The sequence below is a fragment of the Doryrhamphus excisus genome, linkage group LG15 (assembly GCF_037039965.1).
Source record: "Doryrhamphus excisus strain RoL-2023G ecotype Guam linkage group LG15, RoL_Dexc_Guam_v1.1, whole genome shotgun sequence".
Classification (NCBI taxonomy): domain Eukaryota; kingdom Metazoa; phylum Chordata; class Actinopteri; order Syngnathiformes; family Syngnathidae; genus Doryrhamphus; species Doryrhamphus excisus.
Window position 1 is genome coordinate 262,452 of NC_136371.1, and position 18,208 is coordinate 280,659.

General features: G+C 45.9%; 5 protein-coding genes across 7 annotated transcripts; 3 read left to right on the top strand and 2 right to left on the bottom strand.

Moving 5' to 3' along the window:
• Window positions 1–979: 979 nt before the first annotated feature.
• On the bottom strand, window positions 980–3,591 carry f7l (coagulation factor VII, like). Its single transcript, XM_058051260.2, has 8 exons — window positions 3,355–3,591; window positions 2,780–2,943; window positions 2,679–2,703; window positions 2,503–2,616; window positions 2,283–2,423; window positions 2,135–2,223; window positions 1,947–2,067; window positions 980–1,857 (listed from the first exon to the last, which is right to left on the bottom strand). The coding sequence occupies exons 1-8, from the start codon at window positions 3,428–3,430 to the stop codon at window positions 1,310–1,312; spliced, it is 1,278 nt and encodes a 425-aa protein (XP_057907243.2). The 5' UTR covers window positions 3,431–3,591; the 3' UTR covers window positions 980–1,309.
• Window positions 3,592–3,598: 7 nt separating this feature from the next.
• Window positions 3,599–8,046, bottom strand: LOC131104263 (uncharacterized). The gene is made up of 9 exons (XM_058051265.2): window positions 7,940–8,046; window positions 7,503–7,689; window positions 7,307–7,429; window positions 7,002–7,234; window positions 6,752–6,889; window positions 4,391–4,578; window positions 4,151–4,230; window positions 3,980–4,063; window positions 3,599–3,851 (listed from the first exon to the last, which is right to left on the bottom strand). The coding sequence occupies exons 2-9, from the start codon at window positions 7,687–7,689 to the stop codon at window positions 3,703–3,705; spliced, it is 1,182 nt and encodes a 393-aa protein (XP_057907248.2). The 5' UTR covers window positions 7,940–8,046; the 3' UTR covers window positions 3,599–3,702.
• A 3-nt stretch (window positions 8,047–8,049) lies between these two features.
• setdb2 (SET domain bifurcated histone lysine methyltransferase 2) lies at window positions 8,050–12,412 on the top strand. 2 transcript variants are annotated; one of them, XM_058051255.2, is made up of 10 exons: window positions 8,050–8,159; window positions 9,725–9,838; window positions 9,906–10,001; window positions 10,069–10,208; window positions 10,280–10,567; window positions 10,875–11,200; window positions 11,275–11,444; window positions 11,520–11,887; window positions 12,018–12,106; window positions 12,180–12,412. In XM_058051255.2, exons 1-10 carry the CDS (start codon window positions 8,108–8,110, stop codon window positions 12,358–12,360), a joined length of 1,824 nt encoding a protein of 607 aa, XP_057907238.2. In that variant the 5' UTR covers window positions 8,050–8,107; the 3' UTR covers window positions 12,361–12,412. The 2 variants fall into 2 exon arrangements, with proteins under 2 accessions (XP_057907238.2, XP_057907239.2); XM_058051256.2 differs by lacking the exon at window positions 8,050–8,159 and adding an exon at window positions 8,523–9,000.
• Window positions 12,413–12,519: 107 nt separating this feature from the next.
• On the top strand, window positions 12,520–14,714 carry creg1 (cellular repressor of E1A-stimulated genes 1). Of its 2 annotated transcripts, XM_078796635.1 has the most exons (5): window positions 12,544–12,673; window positions 12,737–12,981; window positions 13,506–13,625; window positions 13,686–13,799; window positions 13,865–14,714. In XM_078796635.1, the coding sequence occupies exons 1-5, from the start codon at window positions 12,613–12,615 to the stop codon at window positions 13,949–13,951; spliced, it is 627 nt and encodes a 208-aa protein (XP_078652761.1). In that variant the 5' UTR covers window positions 12,544–12,612; the 3' UTR covers window positions 13,952–14,714. The 2 variants fall into 2 exon arrangements, with proteins under 2 accessions (XP_057907253.2, XP_078652761.1); XM_058051270.2 differs by having other exon boundaries at window positions 12,520–12,981.
• Window positions 14,715–15,458: 744 nt separating this feature from the next.
• cd247 (CD247 molecule) lies at window positions 15,459–17,753 on the top strand. Its single transcript, XM_058052403.2, has 8 exons — window positions 15,459–15,590; window positions 15,966–16,063; window positions 16,130–16,162; window positions 16,247–16,309; window positions 16,756–16,788; window positions 16,872–16,925; window positions 17,015–17,044; window positions 17,121–17,753. The coding sequence occupies exons 1-8, from the start codon at window positions 15,539–15,541 to the stop codon at window positions 17,211–17,213; spliced, it is 456 nt and encodes a 151-aa protein (XP_057908386.2). The 5' UTR covers window positions 15,459–15,538; the 3' UTR covers window positions 17,214–17,753.
• Window positions 17,754–18,208: the final 455 nt, after the last annotated feature.

Here is an 18,208-nt window from a genome sequence, read left to right on the forward strand (position 1 = left end):
CACATTGAACACCTTTTGCGACACTGACTCAAGTCCACACATCCCCACCAAAGGAACAGTGCTAACCAACCAGCTGTCCAACAACTTGTCCAACGCAGCTCTTTAGGTGTCAGGGTGGAAGGCCTTAACAGTCCCTAAATTAACTCATGGCTTATCTGCCTTTTTGCTCACATCAAGTCTGGTCTCTCTTCTTATCGATAACTCCACGGGATATTCATATTCTATACTCTTCTACAAGACAGCCTGTTCACTCTTTGACCAGCAGGGTGTGCTGGACTATGATTGGATTCTTTGGAGCTACTGGAGAAGACACTTACTTCCTGGTTGTCTTTCTGGAGGGAAAGGGTTGGGGTTGGGATTAGGGTTAGGGTTGGGATTAGGGTTGGGGTTAGGGTTAGGGTTGGGGTTAGGGTTAGGGTTGGGATTAGAGTTGGGGTTAGGGTTGGGGTTAGGGTTGGGATTAGGGTTGGGGTTAGGGTTGGGATTAGAGTTGGGGTTAGGGTTAGGGTTGGGATTAGGGTTAGGGTTAGGGTTGGGATTAGGGTTGGGGTTAGGGTTAGGGTTGGGATTAGGGTTGGGGTTAGGGTTAGGGTTGGGATTAGAGTTGGGGTTAGGGTTAGGGTTGGGGTTAGGGTTAGGGTTAGGGTTAGGGTTGGGGTTAGGGTTAGGGTTGGGATTAGAGTTGGGGTTAGGGTTGGGATTAGGGTTGGGGTTAGGGTTGGGATTAGAGTTGGGGTTAGGGTTAGGGTTAGGGTTGGGATTAGAGTTGGGGTTAGGGTTGGGATTAGAGTTGGGGTTAGGGTTAGGGTTGGGATTAGGGTTGGGGTTAGGGTTAGGGTTAGGATTAGAGTTGGGGTTAGGGTTAGGGTTGGCATTAGAGTTGGGGTTAGGGTTAGGGTTGGGATTAGGGTTGGGGTTAGGGTTAGGGTTAGGGTTAGGGTTAGGGACTGAATAAGTGAATAAAAGGTGATTCATGGGATGGACAAATAATAAACATGTTTATTCTGGATCAGCACTTTAATATTTAAGTTCCCTAATTTATAGCACGATATTGTACATGAAATAGATCTTTGTAACATAGAAATTGAATTGAGGGTGGTGCTTTCAAATCTATGTATGTATTAATGTGGTACTGTAGTAGTACCTTGACAATAAGTGCAGTTCTCCATCATGGTTCATCAGGGTCTACGCCACACGTGGTTCATATGACAATGGCCAGAGAATCATCTTTGGTTTTATTAACTGATGAAAAACCACCTCCATAAGTGAAACCAATCATGTCGTGGATCTGCCATTTCCAGGGCGGCCTTCACCCTCTGGACATGGTATGTTGTATCCAGTCCAGGAAGTTGCTGACTCTGGTGTAGACACCATACCGGTTCCTCTCAGCGCACCCCTTGCCCCAGCTCACCACGCCGGTCAGAAACCAGGTTTTCCTGTAGCGCGTCACCAGAGGGCCGCCACTATCGCCCTTGCATGCGTCTTGGCCGCCATTTTGTAGGCCGGCACAAAGCATGTTCCGGGTGATGTTGAGTTTGGTGTGCAGGCGGCATTCCTGCAGCGGGACCCGCGGTAGCGCCAGGCGCTGGAGGAATCTGGCGGTGGAGCCATGCTGCGCCAGGCGGCCCCACCCTGACACGGTGTTGTGTCGGACGGTGGCCAACATGCGGCTGAAGGAGCTGTTCTTGGCAGCGAGACAAATGGGAACAACATAGAGTCCCAGCTTGATGGGACGGTGAAGCTTCAGCATTGCCAGATCGCTGTCGTAGCTGGAATGGTTGTAGCCGCGGTGGATCAGGACTTTGGCCACTCGGCGCTTTTGCTCCGTCTTCTCGTCTTCCTCCAGGTCGTGTTCCCCTTCGCAGAACATGTGGAAGAAGCCAAACACCGTCAAGTTACATGCGCCACGACAGGAGCTACGACTCGGCTTTCATGAAGACGCGTACCCACGATGACATGGAAGATGTTGCTTGGTTTTCTCCAAACACAATGGGCGGCAGTAAGGATCCAGTGACTTGACAGGACGATGGCGCCGCACGAATACTCGTGGTTCTCAGTCAGGAGAGCCTTAACAGGAAGTGGATGTCTACCATCATTGGCCTGCTTCGCCTGATGATGTCATCACAATCCTCACCTGCCAGGGACATTGTCCTTTGGGACAGATCTGCCCGTTGACCACCCTGGGCCCAAAGTGAGTGATTGGTCTTCCGCAGGGGACGGTATCTGGCACGGAGAAGCTGAGATCTGAGAATCTGAAAGTGCCATCCTGTCGGAGCGCCTACCTTGTGGGATACACGTGCTGTTGTCCTGATCCAAGCTGTATCCCGTAGCGCAGAAGCAAGTGTGCGTCCGGTCCGGAAGATCTCTGCAGAAATGTTCGCATCCTCCATTTCTGTAGCGACATCCCACGGACGTGACGCGCACTAGGTAGAATCACAGACGGCACGTTGAATAGATTTGCATGTCGGCGTTAGCAATCGTCCCAGCACCGGCAGGCCTTGCCTTTGTCACAGGTGGATCCGTGGAATCCAGACGGACATTTGCACACAAAGGTGTTGATCTGGCGAGTGCAGGTTCCGGCGTTCTTACAGGGAGAGGACAGGCAGTGATCCACGGCTACAAACACACACATCAGGAAGCTTCTTGAAAGCAGCGTTGCAACATTCCCGGAGTCTTACCTGTGTACGTCCTCCAGAACACCTCCTGCAAACCAGTCAACGACATGTTAGGAGGCAACGCTGACAATTAGCCAAAACCACCTGTGGACTCGGGTACTGACTAGCTGCTGCGGCAGAGCGAAGATCTCCTTGGCCTCCTCGTAGGAGCATTTCTCCTCCAGACATTCGCGCTCCAAGTTTCCTTGTTTCAGCTCCTCGAATAGGAAGTTGGCTCGACGGGTCCGATGGAGGAACGTGCTGGCTTCAGGCCTCCCCAGAAACATGCCTGTCGCAGCAACAAAATGTCACCCTGCTGCTAAGTGGCGGCAGGCCGCAAAAACCTTTTAGTACGCGGCCCGCCGCTTCTTCTTCGCCGGCTGGTCCGTCATGGAAATGTTAGGAACTGATAGTTAGTCCCAGTTCCATCCATGTTTGATGCCCAACCATATTTTTCCCCTTTAGCAACCCTGCTGTGATTCCACTCGTCCAAGCCTTCCTTTGTATGTTCTGCTTAGCCTGCTCATGAGCAAGGGAGTAGGACCACAGACTTCAGGTCAGGTAGGTCCCATCCAGATTGATGGCTTTAATTAGTCTTTCTAACGTTGGATCAACCTTCCAACATATGTTGAACATTGATCGGTTGGAACAAGATGAAGATCAGGGGGATTTGAACACGGTAAAAAGGCAAAGAACTGACCTTTGCATGCCGGGATTGAAGCTATGAGAAATCCGAGGAAGAAGAGAGGAGTTGTGCGTCTGCTTGCGGTGGCCATTTTTATTCTGACCAGAACAAAGTTCACGGACGGACACGAAACACGTCAACACTGCCGTATGTAAACTGTCCGAGTCCAGATTGGCTTTGTTGGTTTTGTCTGGACTTTGGAGCCAAGGCTTGTTTTGGACCGTTTGTGTTCCCTCCTGACATAGCAAGTTCATGCACGTTCATCCAACATTTTATTTTCAGTCAACCTTTGCATGAGTAAACGAGAAGACATGAGAGGAGCCATCAAATACGTATATCTGAGTAGCATCGTTCACTTGATGCTCAGTACTGCAGATACTTGAGTATGTGGGGGATATAGTCCTGGCCATCCCTCAACTTATCCTTCCAGTCCCGAGGGATGGTTGCATTGGTGTATGATCCTCCTGCCCCCAACAGGGCGCCCAGTGCTGCCCCACGGTTGCAGTTCTCCCCTGAAAATGCAAAAGAATCGTTTCCACTTAGCAGATGATAGCAAAAGCTAGCATTGACCCAAAAGCTAACTTGTCATGAAGTTAAAGTCCAATGATTAATCATTGCAAACTCTTGTGTGCGTTCCAACCTCCACAGTTGGTGTTGGCCAGGATTCCCGCCGTGGGGTCGTCGTGGAACTGGTGGGCGAGGTAGAACATGCTGGAAAGGGCTCCTGGTAGGTCGCAGCATGAAGGAAATGGTGGACGTTAAAGTACCCGCCCAAAGCTTAGTCCATTCAAGACTGGATTTTGATTGGCACCTTTGGTGTAGCAGGCAAGGCCGAGGTCCCTGACGGCCATCTGATGGACGCGCAGTCGTTCCACAGACGCCGCGGGCAGCCTGCAGGCCCGGACACAGAATATTTCCCCACACAAATGTTTAGATTAAAAGACTAAAATCCAAATTGACAGAGCGGCGAAGACATCATGAAAGCAGAAGTGACTTCATCATAACATCATGATGGTGGCCACAAACGTTGGCTGTGTTCCTCAGTGTTCACCTGGAAGCCTGTAGGCTGTACTTCTGGCATGTTTCCCAGACTCCCAGTTCCCCGAGTGCCAGTTCGGCCTGCCGGCAGACGCTGGCGCCCCCCAGCACTGCATGCAATGCCCTGCTGTAGATGGACACGTAAGAAGGCACGCGGGGGTGCGGGTGGGAGAGCTTCACAAACTCAACGGCAGCGGAAACCTAGAAACCCAGAGGTGAGAGGTCAGTGTGAGTGGAGTCAGTAGATCCGCTCGATAGAACCGCTCGATAGAACCGCTTATGATGGCTCAATAAATACGTCCTCATTACGGCTAAGAGTTGTGAAACGACCACAGGATAAAACGGTCCCTTGTTCCGTGCAAAATAAAATTGTGGCAGTATTGATCTGGATTCTAGCACAGCCATTTTTGGGGAGGGGTAGCTTGTTAGCCACCAGAAGAAAGATAAGCATCTGTGCAAAATCTTTTCTATCAGAGTAGTCAACACATACAATTGAAGTACCAGTACAGCGAAACCTCAGTTAGCGTCATTAACCAATTCCACAAAGTCCAACAAAACCGGAAAGGTACTCTCTATTCTATTTTGTATCTCATCAAACCAAAAATGATTAGTGAATAAAAATCAATTAAATCTCCCATGTTCTGTCTAAGTTACACAAGCATACATCTTCATACATCTTCATACATCTTCATACATCTTCATACATCTTCATACAGCTTCATACATCTTCATACAGCTTCATACAGCTTCATACAGCTTCATACATCTTCATACAGCTTCATACATCTTCATACATCTTCATACATCTTCATACATCTTCATACATCTTCATACAGCTTCATACATCTTCATACATCTTCATACAGCTTCATACATCTTCATACATCTTCATACATCTTCATACATCTTCATACATCTTCATACAGCTTCATACATCTTCATACATCTTCATACATCTTCATACATCTTCATACATCTTCATACATCTTCATACATCTTCCTAGTTACACAAGCACTGAGTCACTGAGGCCATGCCAGGTGACATCAACCCATGATGAAGCTAGCCGTATCACACCATACCAAAAGCATTTATGGACAAGAAAACATGTATACTGTATATTTTTTTGTAGTACATTATCATTTGAAGGAGCCAAAACATCAGCATTCAATGCATCACATATGATATAATGTACATGCATTAAAATGTACAACATACTGCATATTGTATTCATGTAACTGGCTTTAGTTCTACAAATGTAGAACTAGATATGGAGTATTATATTTAAGTTATAGTAGCAACCATGTCATTTATTTATGAATGGGGGTGGGACTAAGTTTGTCTTCTTCCCACTCCTTTTCAAGCTAATTTATTTGATGTATATGCATATACGTATGTGTGTGTTTCCATTCCATTCTGTATACATACTGCATATATATTTTGCTTGCGCTACACAATATTCATTCATTCATTCATTTTCTACCGCTTATCCTCACCAGGGTCGGGGGTGCTGGAGCCTATCCCAGCTGTCTTCCACCCTGGACTGGTGGCCAGCCAATCCCAGGGCACATATAGACAAACAACCATTCACACTCACATTCATACCTATGGACAATTTGGAGTGGCCAATTAACCTAGCATGTTTTTGGAATGTGGGAGGAAACCGGAGTACCCGGACATGCAAACATGCAAACATGCAAACATGCAAACATGCAAACATGCAACATGCAAACATGCAACATGCAAACATGCAACATGCAAACATGCAACATGCAAACATGCAAACATGCAACATGCAACATGCAAACATGCAACATGCAACATGCAAACATGCAAACATGCAAACTCCACACAGAGATGGCCGAGGGTGGGATTGAACTCAGGTCTCCTAGCTGTGAGGTCTGGAGTACCCGGAGAAAAGCCACGCATGCACAATGTACCATAAATATTTAATTTTTCAAAATAAAGAATTCCTTGATATCCTGGTAGTTCATTTGAGGGGAACGATGTCGGGTGATGTGCAGGCTTTAATTCTATTTGATATTCATATGAGCTCGTCTGCTTAAGGCAAAAATAATGTTTGGAAGTTTGCTGTGAAAAAACCTGCAAAAACGGACCGACTGTGGCATGAAAGCCAACCATAGCTAATATTTCATCACAATTTTTGCTGTCAAACTCTACTCTCCTACTCAGCCCACTGAGGGCCCGGTGCCAAAGACACTGCTGCCACAGTTGGACTCAGTGGATCAAGTGAAATGACAAGTGAAAAAGTGTACGTGAACTAAGGCAACATTTTTGCATAAACTCTGTGCCAACTTCTTCAGCCAACTTCTTCATCCACCTTCCGTGTTGGTACGTATTGAACGTGGTACTCACAGCTTCCTCTTCACTCGCGGAGGCTGACAGCAGAATGAAAGGCAGGACCATGGGAAGGCAGCCGATGGCGTCCAGCTGGCCGTCGGGTAGCGAGGAGCAAAGCTTCTGCTTTGACCGTCTCTCCGCAAACATGAGAATCTTCAGGGAATTGATAGACAGTTGTGTTATGAAGTCATAAATGGGTGGAGTTTTGGCATCGTTGCCTAGGTGACCCATGTGGTCCATCTGAGAGCGTGGAAGTAGATTTTACCTCCCGGCTGGATGTTGGCCTGCTCTCGTTCCAGTCAGCGAAGAATGAGCGGTGGAAGGACTCGGCGTAGGTGTCTCTGTGAGTGCCAGGTGTGGTCAAAAACTGAATGTAGTCCACCAGCACCGCGGCTCTAGCATCGGCATGCGATGCGTCCGCGTAACCTCCACTTGCGAGCGCGTGGGCGGCTCGGAGGGCACAGAGGACATTGAGCGTGTTGTCACCTGCCTTCATACCTGCAAGACACCACACAGGTGTGATTCACCTCATGTGCACTTATTGTACACGAACAGATACACAATTGGTACCTTGGTGATAATGGCTGGAGCCACTAGAGGATTTCCAAAATTGCACTTTGTCATGAAGAATGATGTTACCCACCACCTCCTGTTGACTGGCAGCAGATGACCAAGAAGTGCGGCCGCTACCGCCTGAGTCGCATCGCCGTTTGGAAAAAGCTCGTCAACATCGATTTGAGATTTGAGATTTGAGATGGAGACTCACCGGTGCTGGACAGGCTGAGGATACTGCTCGGGTGTTCGGTTCTGGGTGACCTGAACCCAGATATCCAACCACCAAAGTCTCTCCTGATGTCATGAACGTTGTAGTACCAGTGGACAGGCATGGACATGGCGTCGGCTGCGGACATCGCCCATAAGGCCTCACTCACAGACCGCCACACTTGAGTCATCTAGCGGATGCAAAGAAACTCATTTTATGATTGAACTGAAATTTAATTCACCGCTTTGACTTCATGCACATTTCTTTTTGACTTTTTGACATTTGTTGTCTAACTCAAACCAATTCTCTCTCCTATGCTAATATGCTACATTAGACGTCCACAAGGTCATTCTATACACACACAGTCGTTCAAATCACATATTTCAGAATGATATACAGTAAAAGTATAATTTGGTTGCTAATCAGCAGGAGCTGCTTACCTTTCACATCCGCTCCTCGCTTTACATGACGTCAGAGTTGCATAACTCGACACTGTTACCAAACCTACCGGAAGCAGTGACTTAGGGTTGTAACACACCGAATAATACCGAACACTTTCATAATAACACTTTCATAATAATGTCAACGGAAAGGGGCTACGGTGGCCGATGAAGGTCAAAAGGGAGCAATTGACGTTGTTTTCTCCTGTTGGACTCGCAGGCAAATAAACGTTGCTATTAAAAATAAAACAATTCTATATAGTCACAAAAAACATTATTAACAAACGTTATTAGCGCCAATAGAGTCTGACTATTTGAAATGTACTGTTATCTCGTAAGACGGTTTGTCAGTACAGTTTGTGGTAAGTTTGGAACCATAAGGTATCGTTTAAATACCAAGTCCAAATGTTATAATTTTAATATGAATAATTACTTTCTCGTTAAATTTTATTTTGTTATGCTGGTGACACATATTGGCCTGTCATTTGCCTGTCAGACTGGTTCAGAACATTGAAGCCGCTTTGTCTGTAAGACAAATAAAAGGGTCAATTTACCCCGACACTTGGCTGCTGTGTGTGTGTGTTTTTTAAGAGAATATTCGCTCCTTAAGTGAAAGTCGGTGCTGTTGGTGCTAATATTTATTCATAAACGGCTATTTGGAATGGCTTTATGATCCTTACATGAAAAGATGGAACTATGGGGCTATGTTAGATGGGGCCAGCTGCCAGGGGACGCTCGCCTTTGATTGTGAAGTGATTTCATTCGCTTAGCAGCTAATAGCAGCTAGTAGCAGCTAGTAGCAGCTAGTAGCAGCTAGTAGCAGCTAGTAGCAGCTAATAGCAGCTAGTAGCAGCTAGTAGCAGCTAGTAGCAGCTAGTAGCAGCTAGTAGCAGCTAGTAGCAGCTAATGCCACTTTGTTGTAAACCGCTTTTGACTTTAGCAGTCCGTCCTGTTGTTAGCTTTGTGTTAGCTTTGTGTTAGCTTTGTGTTAGCTTTGTGTTAGCTTTGTGTTAGCTGCCTGGACCGACAAATGGATGATTCATTTGATCACCAAGATGTTGGTAAGAGGTCATTATGAATTAAAGCCAGTCTTTGTTGGAATGATTGAAGAAAATCCTTCATGACTTTGTGTTAAAATGCATGTAAAATAATGTTATCAAAAGAGGTGTGCGCTTTTAATATCGTAGTTTGGGGTACCTAAGTCACATGACCTGGAAGCCACCGAAAACAATCCTTGCTTTTTTTTATATTACAAAGAAAATTGTTCTCTCGTTGCAATATTTGGAACTGTGATATCGGTGATATCTGACTAGTCTTGGTTGTCTCCTATTTTTACCAATCGTTTACTTTGTACAGGCAGCCAATATCAATAATGTGTAATAGTTATGTGACATGGCCATGACAAGTCATCAAGATAACTTTCATCAATGCATCAAATGACACGCACTTTGAGCATCAGTCGTAATTGTCACGCACAATTGTAATACTTGATGAATACACGAACGAAAAAAGCACCATTAAATATTAAAACACAGCAGAAGATACAGAGCTTGGAATGGGGTGGCCATCTTGAAACGTTACACCTCAGCATCAAATCCAGACTATCTTAAAGTCAAAGTCTCTTCAACATCATGGGAAGTGACAGGAGAGTAGACTGAGACAGATGGAGTATTTTGGGCACAGATGTTATTGTTTTCTTCTGTAAATTCTTCTAACTGACTGACCCCGATGAAGTCTGACAGGTAATTGACGGAAAACCATCTTTTCATCAACGCTCTTTCGTAGATCGGGCAAAAACCTTCTGGGCCAAGGAAAAGGTGGATCGGGTGTTCAGTGTCTTATACAAGCACCTGGATCACCTGAGAGAAGTCCTGAAGACAAACACTGCAACAGACAAAGGTTCTCATTGTCTGAAGTGATCATTTGGCATGGAGTTGCCTTTGTGACGTTGGCGTCTGTTCCTTAGAACGGGTTCAGGCCTTGAAGCTATTTGACTGCCTGGACTGGACGCTTCTATCTCCTTCAAGTGATACTCCGGTGGTGCAGGTGGTGGTTGGTGCAGGTAACTGACTGCTGAAGAAGAAAAGAAGATGCATGTTAGAAGAACTCATATTTGTTTTCCTGCTCAGATAATCTGCAGGATGGACCTTCTCAACACAGCCCGACCTACACGCCTCCCCTGTCAGCGGCATCCCCTGCAGGCTGTGAGGACCTGCTGTGTCCTCTGGCGCCCAATCAGCTGCAGTACCAGCCGCACGTGTGTTCCAAGGTAGCAGGTCTCCTACACGAGGCCTTCAAGCTTCCTCCTCCTGAACTGCAGTGATGCTGTTTCCCCTTTAGGCCTGCCTGCCCACTTTACCTGACATGCACCAGTCCACACCGCCGTTCTGGGATCAGAACCCTCTTAAGGTTCCGCTGCTCTGCCATTTCAAGAGGATGATGGCCATGCCGCTGTTGACGTCAAAAGAGGGCGCTGCCAGCAACCGTCGGCATACTGATGCCTCAGATGAGGAGGAAGATGAAGGCCACTGCGATGTCATTTATAAGGCCCCATGTGGGCAAAGCCTATGTAACCACGACGATGTGATGCACTTCCTGTTTGCCACCGATAGCTGCCATATGCTGCAGGTCAGCTGGTTTGTTCTACATGGTTGAGTGAAGTGGAGAGCGCCGTGTGCTGTGGCACGCTTTTATTTCTTTTCGCCAGACTTGACTTACATTCAGGAACATCACATGGTTGCATTCACACTATTCAATATAATATTATATTATTATTATTATTATATACAATATAATATAATATAATACAACAAATGAAAATTTGCTAATTTTACCGGCTGGTGCACCAAGTGTCAAGTGACACCCGGTCTGGTGTGAGTTTGAGAATTTATCATTTCAGGAATTGTCTCAGGAATTGTCTCCCTGTTTCCTTCAGCTAGACAACTTTTCCTTCAACATGGCAGTCCAGTTGGATCCTCCTGCGGGACAAGAGCCCTGGTTCCCGGAGATAGACCTGAGCCGCGGCGCTGAGCCAACGCCAGTGGAGCTGTGTGTCGGCCCCGGCGATACCCGACCAGCTGAATTCCGTTACAGGAAAGACCGCTGGCCGCACGGCTGTTTCTTGAGCCGTGGTCCCTTGTTTGATGCCTGCTGTGACTGCACGGATGGGTGTGTGGACGCACAGCGCTGCGCCTGCATCGCCGTGACGGGAGCCGGGCACCATTACACCCATCAGAGACTGCCCCAGCCTCTGTCATCAGGGTGAGTTGACGAGTCTGACTGACATGGCTCAGCTGGAAAGGTGATCAATCAATCAGAGCGATGGCGTATGGCAGGTTGTTTGAGTGTGGGCCGTGGTGCAGCTGTGATCGCGCTCGTTGTCGGAATCGAGTTGTGCAGAGGGGAATCAAAGTGCGTCTTCAAGTCTTCTGGACCGAGCGCTGTGGCTGGGGTGTGCGTTGCCTTGACGACATGGATGCGGGGACGTTTGTGTGCATATTCGCAGGTGAGAGTTAAAAACAAGAGTTTTAAATACCGAATCAGTTTCTATATAACTGTCAATATCGTTATTGTTGTCCAGGCGTCATCCTGCAGAGAGTCCAGAAACCCAATGAGCCACCCCCTCCGAAACTGACCAGAGTCGACCTGCCATCAGATGACGAGGTGGAGGTGGTCACCGAGTGGCTGGCGCCCCCCGTACTGGAGGGAAGCAACTTGGAAGCACCCGAACCCACCTTGCCCCCGCTGCATGTGCCAGTCATTCAGAGACCCCCAGAGGCCAGCGCACATCAGGACGAAGACAAGGCGAAGGTTTCCATGATGACGGTGAACGCTGATGGGTGTGGCATCAAGACAGACCATCAAAAGAGTTTGAAGAGAGTGGTGCACCCTGGTGATGTTTATTTGCTGGATGCCAGAAAGGAAGGAAACGTGAGCCGCTTCCTCAACGTAGGTGGACATTGGACTACAACTTTCTTTTACCTTTTTTGTTTTTACTCTGTCCCTTCTAGAATTATTTTCTGAATTATTGGCAGAAACTACCTCTAATATTTTCTTTTTACTTCTGTGTCCACTGCAGCACAGTTGCCAGCCAAATCTATTCATCCAGAACGTCTTCACTGATTCACACGACCCCGACTTCCCCATCACCGCCTTCTTTACCAACAGGTGAGATTAGCACAACTTTTGAGTTTGTTAATGCCTTAATACGTGTCTGTTTGTTTGTGTTTGTGTGTATTAGTGTGGTGAAGGCAGGTACAGAGCTCACCTGGAATTACTCTCTTGACACACATGTCTCACCAAAGCAACAACAGGAAGTGGTCTGTGTGTGTGGCAGCGATGACTGCTTAGGGAGATTCATGACGGACAACCTGTGTGAAATGTGTCATTTTGGAAGTCCAGATGCTTCTGATTCCACTTGACCCGATCCCGGAGATTACTATGTACATTTTCTAAATAAAACTATCCTTTTCATCTTCGTTTACATGTATTTATGTCATTTTCACCCATAAAAAAATATTTTTCATCGTGTGCCTTTATTTTGAAAATGCGTCCTGTGCTGCTATTACGGAAGTAGCTGCTCTTACTTCCTGACTAGATATTTGAGACAAGGCGACAGCGACTCATATCGCGTCTTGTTTGTGCTGCGTACCGCAACAGCTCTGCGGGTTCGAATGCCGACCATGAGCACTCTTTTGTGGACCAAGTGTTGGCTGCTGCTCGTGGCCTTCTCCTGGGGCCACGTGCCCCCCTCCCGGGGCCACGTGCCCCCCTCCCGGGGCTACCTGCCCCCCTCCCGGGGCCACCTGCCCCCCTCCCGGGGCCACTTGCCCCCCCACGACCAGGTGGCTCGGGTCGCCCGCTTCATCGCCCACCGGTGCGACTGGACTTCCATGGCCACCATTAGCAGCCACAAGCCGGTGGTGGGGCAGCCCTTCTCCAATGTCTTCTCGGTGAGCGACGGGCCGTGGGGCTCCGGCTCCGGCTCCGGCGTGCCGTACATGTACTTGACTCGCATGGAGATCTCCGTCCAGGACCTGGAGGTAAAAGTTCCAACTAAGTTTGTTTTGTTTGCACCCCAAGTGGTTTGGACGCGTAGATATGCCTAGATTTTGGACCTTAAAATCACTTAAGTCGTGAAATTGGTGCATTTTTTGCAATCACACAATGGAGATAACTTATGAATAGTTGCATTTCACCATTCATTCCTTAATTTGAAAGTTATTGGGGTTATTCTTTGAGGACATTTTGACGGTAAAATTGCGTAGGACCCCTTTTATGCAACTGGGTGCTCAAGCATGATGCAGCAAATTCTTCTCAATGACTCAGCAGTTCTGGTTGCCAGTCATGTCTAAACCGTCTTGATGTAGGACAGGAACGTTTGGACATAGAACCTCCTTAAGATCCAACAGTGCAAAATGTAAATCATTTCTTACATTTCAAACAGGAGGCATCTTTTATGACATGCGATATCATGCGATATCAGCCCAATACAAAACAAGCCGTGGGTCCAAAATGGCCACAGTTTGGGGAGATAAAGAGTAACTAAAACCTTGTCTCCATGCAGGTGAGTCCGCAGGCGTCTCTGTCCATGTCTCTGGCTCAGACCGGTTACTGTCGCCAGCATGGCATCGACCCTCAGAGTCCACTCTGTGCTCACATCATCCTGTCGGGATCTGTGCTGGAGGTAAGCGCACGCCAACACGAGCCACACCCATTCACGCTGACATCACTCGCGTATTTGCAGGTCAACGGCACGGAGGCAGAGTTTGCGAAGAAGGCGCTCTTCAGTCGTCACCCCGAGATGATGGATTGGCCCTCGGACCACAACTGGTTCTTTGCCAAGTTCAACATCACACAAGTATGCTAACAATGCTAATGCTAGAACTAACATGATGGTAATATTGTTGTATGTTTGTGTTGCAGGTGTGGGTGTTGGATTATTTTGGCGGGGTGAAGACGGTCAGTCCAGATGAGTACTTCCAAGCTTCCCCAAACAGGAAGCACCACTGATTGTCACTCCATGCTCAGCGTGGCGTTTTTGTGCTGTGGGTCATGTGGTGATTTCTATGGAAATGTATCACTAATTATTTTCAATTGATTGGCTTCTGTTTGTGTGCGCCGATATAAAAAGCAGTTTCCCTTTTAGGGTGGAAATTGTCTCATTTGAAATGAAATTAATAGTCAAATTTACCGGCTCTCATTTTGCCTTGTTTTTTTTCTTCATATAGTGTGAATGATATTTATTTTGAAATAGTACATAATATATTGTTTGTTAATGAACTTTCCATCCCAGAATGCCTCTGTCTCTTCTGTAGTATTAGTGATGGCCAATATTGTGATGCCACACAAATACCAGTTGTGGGTAATCATGTTGCATGTCCATTGGGAAGTCGTCATGCTAACATATACACGTAACAAACATGTAAACTCAACACTTGTTTTTGCTCACATCCTTTGTGAACTGAAGTCAAAGATCTAAAACTTTATATACACGATTGACAAATCTGAAAGACTTCTCAGGGACGCTACCAAAAGTTGCTATAATCAGTTCTGATCCAGTTCAAAATTGAAATGGTGGACTATTGATACTCGTACTGGGTGACCTGATCTTTCAACTACTTCATGACAACTATGAACTTACCCAATACTGCATTTCACAATGCATCTATACCGTAATTGCAAGACAGGGGGAAGGTGTATTTATTTCCCGTTTCTGTGCATTATAACACAATAAAACACCAACCGTGTTCCATTGACCCGACTGGCTTGTATGTTCACCAAGCTACATCATTATTATTATCGTAGCAGCTAACATGAGAAACTATTTTTATCCGGCGGATAAATATGACATGTCGCTAATCTCGCCACAAAGACTCAACAAGATGCTCGTTTGCCGTCAGCATTTTTTACCTGAGGACCGTAGCACACGTGTTGTGCTGGAAGACGCGGCCATCCCAATGAGAGCGGACATAGTACGTAAGTGTTGTTGCTGTATCTGCGCTGCTGTTGTTGACGGAACTACCATAAGTATGTGTGTAAGTATGTGTATCAATCCCAGGAAATAAGTTTGGTACTGCAACTATTACATGTTATCATCAATGTAAGTGTCCCAATGAGTGCATTGTTAGCTAGCTTATGTTAACTTGAGCTAGCTTACAATGCTGTCATCGGGATACACCTATTTCGACTATGAAGCCCTTTAAAAGAAACAATACTTATGATAGCGGCGACAACACTTCCGATGTCCGCTCTCCTTGGGATGGCTGTGTCTTCCAGCACAAGACGTGTGCTCCAGGAAAAAATAGCCAGACTGAGTGCTAGCTATCCACTCTTCCATCTGTGAATTTTTTTTCATCCGATTTGCCCCCGAATGTGCGTGTTTTTTTCAAAGCCAAGAAAATAATACCTCCTTGTGCTTGGCTGAGGTAATCAGCTAATGCTAATGCTAATGCTCATTTGTGTTCCAAGCCATTGCTTGCTCCGTCGCCACACAAGCATCGGCGTGTGACGTGGGCGATGCCGTTCCCCACAGCAGCTCCTCGCCGCTTCCTGTGCTGTTTGACGAGCAGAAGAAGGGCAGGTGTTTGAGAGTTCGGGATGGCACTGCGGTGGGCTTCATGTCTGCTGGTCCTTGCGTTCTCGCCCGCAGGTAAACATCAACTCATTTTTATTATTATTATTATTATTGTTATTTCATCTTGGAAATGTTTGTCTTTGATGTGACGCACACAGGAAGTCCATGTGGTGTTTTTTACTTGAGAGAAGTACAGCTGCAGTCCAAACGGTTCCAAACCGGATCAAGGCTTTTTATACATTTGTTGTTCTGTTTCAACAACTCCTTTTAGCGTCTTTGGAAATATTGTTTGTGGGAACCAAACAGGAAGTAACTTGGCGCTATTTAGTTTGTTGTTTTCCCAGAAGAACCTTTGAAGAACATTTGCGCTAAGAGGGATAGCAGTACTGTATATATTTTGTACATTACGCGGATGTATTTCTGTATTTCCTTTGTTTCTGACGCTGGCAGAGGCTGTGACATTGTACGACCCCTGGCTGTGCTACATCCTGGATGGCTTCCTGGGTCTGTACGGCCTGGTCATCACCGCCATGTTCATCAAGGAGAAGGTCAGTCTGTCATCATGTAAGTCCACACACCCAACCAACCCTCGTCATCCTCACTGTCTTTTACAGTTCTTCAAAACTAAGTTGGACGCCAGCTACACGGTGAGCGGAATGTCTCCTCCCACCTGCCACCATTTTGATTTGTGATGAAAGCTCATCAAAATCTCATCTGTTGTGATTGTTCAGGTCGGAAAAGGCAAAAAGGCTGAGGGTGACCAGAAGGTGGCAGGCGACCTGGAAAGGGGACGAGTAAGTGTCCTTAAGATTTCAGACATCACAGACCCCTTCGGAAGGTATATTGGACCCTCAAAATACAATATACCTTACAATACCTTGTTTTCATTTGTTTATAAACGCACTAATCTCTTATATACCCCGGATCTCTTATATACCCCGGATCTCTTATATACCCCGGATCTCTTATATACCCCGGATCTCTTATATACCCCGGATCTCTTATATACCCCGGATCTCTTATATACCCCGGATCTCTTATATACCCCGGATCTCTTATATACCCCGGATCTCTTATATACCCCGGATCTCTTATATACCCCGGATCTCTTATATACCCCAAGTGGGCAAATATTTTGCAAATAATTGAATTTGGCAAATAATTGTAAATGTACTACTGACTATGTGTACTATTCCATGTCTTCTCTCAATAACTGCTGCTAATTTGTTGTCCGCTGCAGAACCGCTGGTTGAAGGACAACGCAACATACACGGTACCAGTTTGAACACGGGAATGGGAACATTGGGAACATTGGGAACATTGGGAACATTGTTATGGATGTAGTTCTTGTTTCAGGACTGGAACAAACAAACAGACGGCGAATACAGAGAACTTCCTGTTCAAAGAGAAGTGGGTGTTGCCTCCATTTTGGAGCACATTCTTTATGGACCATTTGTTGTTCCAGTAATTCAACTGTTGATGTTTTTGCTGCTTCTTAGCGACCCAGAAGGACCGAGCTGGTTTACCAGGTGAGTGGAACAGCACTTTCAATTGGAATCAAATTGTCCTCGTTATTTCAACTCGGAAAATATTCTGCGACTTTAGGGTCTCAGCGCGGCAACCAGAGACACGTATGACGCCCTACAGATGCAGCCACTTCCTGTACGCTCAACAGACAGACAGACAGTTGCGCAATGAACTCTTTTTCATGCCTTGTCAGTGCTTTTATGCTTTTTAAAATCCTTCATATGAATTATATCCTGACATAAACTTCATCAGCTTTTACACATGGCGGCGGTGTATTTGGGACTTGGGCCGTCAGTGGGGACTCAAACGAAATAATCCACTTCTTAATACTGCCACTATCACATCATAATCATACAAACCATCAATATACCTCAACATGGGGTATTACAGGGGTTTCATTGATTCGATGATACACACAATTTACAATGGAATACATCATGTAGTACAATCACATAAATCACGTAGTACAATTCAGTGTGGAATGTCCATAAGAAGTGAAGTGAAAAGAAATAAAAAATAAGAAATCATGAAAAAAATGAAATAAGGTAACACCAGAGAGCAATAAAGAGTATGGAGGGATCCCCCAATAACATTATTTTAGTTTTACTTCGGTTCAAAGTTCATGGTAATGGTAATGGTGATGGTGATGGTAATGGTGATGGTAATGGTAATGGTAATGGTAATGGTAATGGTAATGGTAATGGTAATGGTAATGGTTTTATTTCATTTGATTTCATCAGATTCCAATTGAGTGCATCCCATAATCAGTTCCCAGTTCCACATGTCCAAAAGGAGTAGGAAGAAGCAAAGCTTATTAAATCCTACCCCTCCAACTGGTACTTTTACAATCACTAACTCTTACATTTGTTCACTTCCTGCTTTCCTAATATAGTTGAAGTTTTTATTTTTTATTTTTATTTAATTTTTTTTGTAACGTACCGAAGTAGGAGGTGATAATGGATAATCTATCCTTCTAGTCGAGCCCTTTCATTGGTAACTTTCCCAATCAGGTCTTGGGTGCCATCCCAAAAACAAAAAGCAGAAGTATCATCTGCAAATAATGTCAGCTTTATATATTTTGTCACTTTAAAGGATGGCATAAATATACAGGTTGAACAGTTTTGGTCCCAGTATTGACCCCTGGGGTACTCCACATGTAATAATTA